Source organism: Lingula anatina, chromosome 8 (genome assembly GCF_051362555.1).
Source record: "Lingula anatina isolate TDL-2025a chromosome 8, LinAna3.0, whole genome shotgun sequence".
In the NCBI taxonomy this organism is placed as follows: domain Eukaryota; kingdom Metazoa; phylum Brachiopoda; class Lingulata; order Lingulida; family Lingulidae; genus Lingula; species Lingula anatina.
The window spans coordinates 3,925,335-3,933,802 of NC_141774.1; the positions used below are offsets into that span (position 1 = coordinate 3,925,335).

General features: G+C 37.8%; 1 protein-coding gene across 1 annotated transcript; it reads right to left on the bottom strand.

Moving 5' to 3' along the window:
• Nucleotides 1-3,061: 3,061 nt before the first annotated feature.
• LOC147760198 (uncharacterized) lies at nucleotides 3,062-8,468 on the bottom strand. Its single transcript, XM_087019415.1, has 2 exons — nucleotides 7,378-8,468; nucleotides 3,062-3,416 (listed from the first exon to the last, which is right to left on the bottom strand). Exons 1-2 carry the CDS (start codon nucleotides 8,218-8,220, stop codon nucleotides 3,279-3,281), a joined length of 981 nt encoding a protein of 326 aa, XP_086875541.1. The 5' UTR covers nucleotides 8,221-8,468; the 3' UTR covers nucleotides 3,062-3,278.

The window sequence follows — 8,468 nt, forward strand, 5'->3', positions numbered from 1 at the left end:
GCAACAGTAATGGGCTTGGATTTACCTGGAATACTTTTGTCAGATTGATTCTTTGGGGGATGAGGACCCATCGTTTTTGAACGTCTCTTTCTTTATTTACCGTTATTAGCAATATATCGTTTGATGTCCACAAACCAGTGCCGTCAGGGGAACCGTATAAATAAACAAGAGGGTTTATTTGCTTATGCACTGCATTCTAGGTCAAATCTTTGCCGCTTGAATAGGCCAACTTTTGAAAACTTTATTAATCTCAATATTATGTAGTACGTAGCTACATTGTACATGTACCAGTATCTCCAGTGCAGAGTATATAATCATTTGACAAATTAATCGTTTTCTAGATGTATGTTAAGTTTTATAAAAAGCTGTGGATGGAAAAAATGAAGAATTTTCAAACCCATGGAGACATCTGTCGCCCCAAATGTCGTGTCTGTTCAGTTGTATTGGGTCCTCAAGTCGCAGGTTTACCGACCAAAGCTCCTTTATGTCTCTTCTATCCCAGATTCCCAGTGTACTAAAAACTTTCCCTGTATTCACAACACGAAAGAAGGCAATAAAGAATATTCTTTGTTTGAGATTTGTCCAAAACAAGGCCGTTTTATTATTTAACCCCACTATCCTAATCATATTAACAATTTTTACAATATTACAAATTGTTGCCTGTATTAAATGTTATTGTCTTAGGGATATATATACAGACTTGACATTTAATATGGAATATTTTTTTCCAAATCACTTTTCATCAAATTTTTCCTATTTAGCTGACTGATAAATGAAAATAGGGATTAAATAGTGTTTTAATAACTTTAAATGATCTCATTGATGTCATTGTGACATCAGTTCATTAATTGAATTCGCCAGTGAAGCAAACAAAAATACATTGCCTATTTTATGTCATACAACAACCATTTAAATCAGTATTTTGCATCTCCATATTTTACAAATTACCGTCTGTAAAAGAGTTACACGCCCCACAAAGGACCCTCATGTCAGTGTCTAGTCACAGCAACGGTCGCCGTTACGCTTGACTTCGTCTAGCTGCTTCCAGGTCTCTCAAGCGGCAAGGCATTTCTTGGGATAAGTTTTTAGAGTTCAATCTGGAATAACATTCCAGGCGTTGGTCAAAACTTGTCCAATTTGATTCAGTTATGTCGCACGACATGTAGGTTGTTGTTTCCGCAAAAAATATGGAAAATGCTAACATCGTTTTTTCTGAACTTCTAAAATCTGGGGTTCACCATGACGCAAGAACGTTCCGAATGGTTCGGTATGAGAAAGGGTTGCTGTTCCAAAAAATAAAAATTGGGATAGCTGCGGTTCAGCTATTGTACTTGTTGCCTCAGTCATTTGTCCCATTTTTGATAAAATTCGATTCTTGACAGACCCTTAATTACAAAGAGTTATTAGGTAGATGCACAGCATACAAAAAGGAAACACACGCATGTTTTCTTCAATACGCATTACTTTGTGGCCTTCCCCGCTTGATATGATAGTCCAATATATTTCAATTAAGATAACTTTACTTGCCTAGGTCAAACTTACCTATAGCGGGCCTTTTCCCGGCAAAAGGTCCGTGCGTTCTAAGCCCCCCCCCCCCCATCACCACCAATACCAACTGATATTGCAGTGGAAATGCAAGCACATGCATTTACGCCAGGTACTCCTCTGTCATTAATGAAAATCCTCTATCCGTTTAATTGCTTTATCTGGTAATTTTGATTTCATCAGTTGTAACAACCCCTTGCCGAGGGTCTGTCCTGCACAATGCCAGTACACGCATAACCTGTTTACAAAATTTCGAAATGTTTTACCAAACAAATTTAATCATAACATTAAATTTTCTATGGAAATAATTTCTAGGGCATTTTAAAAATGATCTCTTTTCAAAACATTACCCTTATAACATTAGAATAACGCCATGAAAACATTTAACAGCTGTCGTTATGGCCACGTAATGTATTAAACGTCTCGCTATATTGTGACGCACTATCAAGTATCAAGAAAAAAATTGTTTTAGCTTATCCTTTTTGTTACTGTTGCAACGTTGGTTTTGGGTCTTAGCATAACATTGAATATGCCATTCTTAGTAGGAAAAAAACGTTTCTGAGTGATTTGATTAGTATAATAGTGCTTTACATAAAGCAATACATTATTTCACCTTCACCTTAACTAACCCTTAAAGGCCCAAGACATGTTTTTCTTGCATGAAAATGTTAATACCTAGGTAATATAGTTGTAATAAGCACATTTATCAATAAATGTTGAAAAAAAATATTTTGGGCAACATTGACCTAGTTTTTGGCTATGTTCCACCGGTGACCCACTGGGCTTTAGAGGTAAACAAATGACCAAGTTTCAAAAAATCAAAAACCTCTTTTTATTACAATAACAACATTAAAAAATATATTCAAACATGGAAGTGTAGCTAACAACTTTATAAAACACTTCTGTGTGGTTTAAGACTATTGTATTTAGAATGAAAAGCCAGAATATTGAATTTATTATTTACCTTGATATGACAATACAGACACATACAAACCCACTAGAAAATAGCATTAGCGCCTTCTTATGGAGGAAGACATATTTGAGTGAAGTGAAGGATAATGACCCAGTTTCTAATTGGTCAACAAGGATAAACTAGGACATAGGGGAATAGGAAATGGCAAAATGAAGTGGATTCATTTTGTGTGGTGTGGGTGTGGGTCTGTAACTTGTGGGTGTGGGTCTGTAACTTGTGGGTCACGGGTGACCCACTGGGCCTTTAAGGGACATTCTAAGCTAATCGGTCGTGATTTCATTGTTGTTGTTTTGCTAAAAAGACGGGGAACATAAACTAATACATCCAACCAGTCATAAGACGATGCTCATGAGAATGGTAATCAAGTCTATACGCTAGATGTCATGGTTATTGTTCTGACGTTATTCTATAAACTGTATATACACGGTACATTGCCTTTAAAAGTTCTTATTATAACATTAATGTTTATAATACCATACTTTTTCGCATCATGAAAACGTTTATAATAATAATAATAATAATAATAATAATAATAATAATAATAATAATAATAATAAATTATTGAGCACATAAATATTTTACATTTAAAGGTTCTCTAACTACGATTTTTATGTAGGCCTATGTAGGCTAATAACCATGATAGTAAATAAATGGGAAATAAATAAAGCATTATTCAATTTACATTAAAAAGGATATAAGTTAATTGAATAATCCCTTGTGTGGGATCATTTTATGATGTTCAATAAACATATAAACATATCTATGGTGGTATGGCAACGTTATTTCTTCTCGTTATACATAAACATCTATACAATATTTTCAAAAAACAATCGCATCGACTGGAACCAGATCTAGAGCTGGGTCTCGAAGTATTTGACGAATTTGTCCGCTCTTGAATCTGCAATAAAAGGATAAACAGAATATAAAGACCATATAAATTACCTGAGAAGTGTTGATAGTGAGTATAGGGACAAAGCGTAATATTTGAAGCTAATTTTTTTTTTTGCTTAAAAGGTCATAAAACACTTCTTATCTAAGGACAAGTCATACTTGTTTATTTTTTTTTACATAAAACTGCTATAAATTGCAAATAATCTAATATTCATCACCTCCTGACCAACCTCATTACTTGTCAATTATGTTGACACAATTTGAAATGCGCGCAACCCAGATGTCACGTTTCGATATATTAGTAGAACTTAAAAAAAAAAAAAAAAAAAAAAAAAACAAATGACTTTTGATTTTCCAAGATCGTTTACCACGTGGAAATTCGTTAGGTATGGGTATTTCACTGGACAGTGTTGCGCTAGACACTCTTGTCGGTCGTCAAATACAAGCAAGTGGTTATGGGATTCTCCAAACGTGTAGAAGTACGACGGAAGCGATATGCCATACCCCAAAATCAATGCCCTCAGTATAAAAGGACATCAACGCCATGCAAGTCAAACAACCACCCTGTCCAACCACATTCGCCTTGATTGTTATCTATGAAAGCCACATATTGATTTTATCTACATATTTAAATAAATGTCTACATTTTGCGGGTCAACAGATTCATGAAAAAGGGAAATGTGCATGTGATTTTATATCCGTGTAAAGTTGTAAACACAGCTGGGCAGTAACATTGGTGAAAAAGATTGTTCCACCTCGTCTGGTCAGTAATTTGTTGCAGAAACCCAATGTTCTAAGGCTGGGGAAACCATCTTTGAGTCCTGGCCCCCGTTTCACAAAGAATCTTAAATCCGTAGACGTCTTACTCGAGCTGGGTGGCCTAGCTAGGTCGACTTAGCTGAAGTCGACTTGGAGTGTTTCACAAAGAATCTAACGTCTTAGCTTGGCGTGCTTACCGTAGTCGACGCGCACGAGAAACTCTTCAAGAAAAGGAGGTGTAAAATTGCAAAAGTTTCACAAGACATGACGTTTCATGGCCTCTTTTGGCCGAGAACGATCGTTTATCAACAATAAAAGTCAGCCAAAACACAAACAAAGTTTGTTTTTGAACTTAATTGATAAGTTTAACTTCAATACAACTTCAAAGTAACAGTTAAACATTAGCTTGTCGTGGAACACTACTGAGGGACGTCTAGCGGTCAAAAACCTTAAACAAACACGCGATCGGCTGGGTAAAGTGGAATTTTATTTTTTTATTTTAATATTCCATAAATGTCAGTGCTATTCAAGGATATTATAACACAATATCTTGAAGGAGGTATGTTCTTTCCAAATTTTTGTTGTTTATGCTCTCATTTACCGAGTTTTAGTTGAGCTTGCCGACTTAAGTCTCCTCCCGAGGAGGCTTGACATCGTCGACTTACAGCTAAGAAAAAAACGACGTAAGCGACCTTTTAGATTCTTTGTGAAACGGGACTTAGTGACGTAACGACTTAATTACGTTGGTAACCAAGCCCTAAGTCAGGGAAACCGACTTAAGTTTTTTTGTGAAACGGGGGCCTGATAATAAACCCACTGAGCACCCGTGGCATTAATTGAAGTGTGCATTCCAGAGGAGAACCAAACTCCAGAAAGTCTGGACCAATTCCGCCGAGCTTTTAAGGAAAGATGAGACAATTTCCAGCAAAACAGAATTGTTACCCTTGTTGAAGGCAAGGAGATAATTACAGAACTCGGGAAACACACGGTAATAGACACGTGGACTTTAACAAGCACACCCTAATGCTAAATGTGAGTAAATTTGGTTCAATTTAATAGGCATTTCTTTACATCTGTGGAAATGACAGTGGAACATTGGATTTAAGTGGGTACGTGTAATAAATGTGAAACTTGGGGTGGGACAACCTTTTTGACCAATGTTGTATGGAGTGCGTAAGAAGCCATCTGCAAACAAGCTAACTTGTGACTTACCATGCTTCGACAGAGTATTTATTAATTATTTATTTATTTTCTAAAAACACCTTCAAAAGATGAGTAAAAGAATACATATATATATATATATATAATAATACAATATATAAGAACAGTAATTTTAACGATTTTTAGAGCAGTCCCGGCAACATATATTCTTTTGAGAGTCTGTTCTGATAACAGAGGCTGTTTACTAAGAATCAACCAACCCTGCCGGTGCATGCAGGTCCGGATTCCCGACCCACTCAAACATAAGTTCGGGTTCATTCCACAAGAAACAATCCTCTGGAGCAACGAACCCTTCACCATGGAACGCTTAAGCAGAAATTTATATTATTACGAGACATAGGCCCCTACAGATAGAGTTAGTTCCGTAGGTTATAACGGGGGACACCAGTGCACCCCATATATACGATTTGGGTTTTGTGTCCAGACCCTTATATCACACCCCAAGTGACATTGCTCCATAATATGCCTTGGTTGCAGAGCCAATTCTAGCCGTGTGGTCATCCGCGGTGCAGTTGCTATTGAACGTCACACCCAGAATATTTAAAGAGTCCGTCGTTTCCGAAGGATATCGACCTAAGAACCAGGAAGGGGGTGTTTTTAATAAGACTTTTCCTACCGTCATACATTTTGATTTTTGAGACTAAATCCCATTCTTCTGCGCAGGGAGAAGTCATGACAGACATTAATCAGCTCTTGAAGTCCAGTCACAGTTGTAGAAAAAAAATGTTAAGTCATCAGCATAGGTAATATTATTATATAAGTTATTTCCGATTAGAACACCAGCGTTTGTAGAGGAAAATTCCTTAAACAGCTCGTCAATAAAGATGTTAAAAATGATCGGGGATAAAATGCTACCCTGCCTTGTTCTCTGGGTAATTTAAAAATTAGCACTATATGAGCCTCCCCATCTTACTGAAGCACTTAAACACTTATACAATTTATAAAGATATAACCAATGTGAGTCTGGGAAAACATCAAACAGTTTATAGAATAGCCCATTGTGCCAAACACAAGCAAAAAGATTGCATAACACGTCGCTTTTAGCAAAGACAATATGTTCGGCAATTGCGCCATCGATGCCTGGAGAACAATCAATTATATGATAGAGGACAATTAATTGGCCAAGGACAGTGCCCTGTGGTATAACGCCAGAAAAAAAACCTTTGCAGGTTGGGGTTTACACCTATCGACTACCATTGTCATGTTTCTGTTCATAACGTGTCGTGCGTATTGTTATGCCATAGCCTTGGGGTTTCCATAATAATTTCTCATGAGGAGGGAGGCTTTACTAAAAGCTAGTATAATTATATATACCTGGCTGTTTTTATCGTATATAATAGAGATGTCTTGGGTAGGTATACTCAGTTTTTTCACAAGAATCAGCTCTAAAACCATGGATTAGTTTAGTCATCATACTGTTGCTCTCAAATAAGAGAGGATCTGTGCCTGCAGAGTTAGCGAACGAGAAACCATGCATCTCACCCTCCATCATTTTTAGAGGTCACAAGATGTGGGCAAGCGCACTGCATGACATGCTGTAGCATGAGGTCTGATAAGCCAATAAAAGTCGTAACTCATAAACTCACGTGTGGTTTGTTAGTCTGTTAATGATAATTTGATTTCTTGTAATTCACTCGTGTGCCCTAGGCCGCACTGGTGGTGGTTTCGTTGCTCTCGTCAGTATTGCTTTAGATTTCATTTTAAATGGTTTTTATAAACGTATAAAAAGTAAAAACAATGGTTACTTTTTAGAGTGGAAAAATGGCAATTGTTTTTATCTATGTAGTTAAGGAGTGTTATGATTGCGCAATGAAATATTTGTTTATTAGGGTGGAACGAGTGGTATTTGTTAGAGATCTGATATCATACAAATAATGGAATCAAAGCAAAGAAAAATGTAGGTGTTACGTCATTCAACATTGTTGTTAATGAGTCAGAGGATCACAACAGGACTGCCCCGTTAACCGCCTATACTACTTTCGACTTACTTGTTCATCTCGAACATTCCTTGCGAAGTGTTGTAGTTCTAATATCCGCGAATCGAGAGGGCTGCCATCTAACGCATATAAATACCAAGAGTGCGTCTCGGGATTATCTCTGTTACTAAGATGTATTATGTTAACAGATGGATGTCGCGCTGTGGACACCAAATGGGCGTGGCATTGGGCGTTGATCAGATCGATAGGCACGGCTGGGTGGAGGTTGTTGGCCACTTCATCCACGCTGTCAACGTACTCCTTCAGAGGACAGTTTTCACCCGCCAGAGTGATTTGCCCATCTGGTCCCCCGTGGCCTACAAACAAGATGACAATACGTCCCTTTTTACAGTGATCTTCAATGAATGTAGTGACGTGATGAAGAAGCTCGTTTTTATTGTACACCATTACTTCATAGCCTACGTTTCCACCGCACTGGGAAGCCCCGGGATACAGCTCCCGAAAATTTCGAATTTCGCACTGCCTTCTCTCCCTGTCAATTCCGTCTAGTGGTGCTGCCAGGAAAAGGAATGCCACTTGTCTAGATTCTTCAATATCTGCATTGTACTCCCGTCTGACTTCTTCAAAGGGTGATTCTGTAAATGGCGTTGGATTAGTGCGCAGTTCCCCATGACCGAGGAGGAATTGGCGATAGTAAGACCTTTTGTCCTCGTCACTAACCCGTAAACCGGCGCAGTAAACTTGCCATCCCAACTCCACGAATTTCTCCAATATGTCGTTTTCTCTGATTGTTTGTTCTTCCAGTACTATTTCCTTAAACTCTGACACAGTAATGGGCTTGGATGTACCTGGAATACTCCTGTCAGATGGATTCTTTGGGGGATGAGGACCCATCGTTTTTGAACGTCACATTCTCTATTTGCCTTAGCAATATATCGTTTTATGTTCACAAATCCCAGTGCCGTCAGGGGAACCGTATAAATAAACAAGAGGGTTGATTTGCTTATGCGCTGCATTCTAGGTCAAATCTTTGCCGCTTGATTAGGCCCACTTTCGAAAACTTCACTAAGCTCATTGCTATGTCGTAGCGACGTTGGTTTAAGAGAAAAGGGTTTTACTATAGCTCGCAGTCTATTGTTAAA

Bases quoted from the DNA above. Each gene is read 5' to 3' on its own strand.
- LOC147760198 (XM_087019415.1), bottom strand. From the start codon at position 8,220: ATGGGTCCTCATCCCCCAAAGAATCCATCTGACAGGAGTATTCCAGGT. The intron at 3,417-7,377 runs GTAAGTCGAAAG...CTTTTATTGCAG, and splicing joins GGAATGTTCGAGATGAACAA to ATTCAAGAGCGGACAAATTC.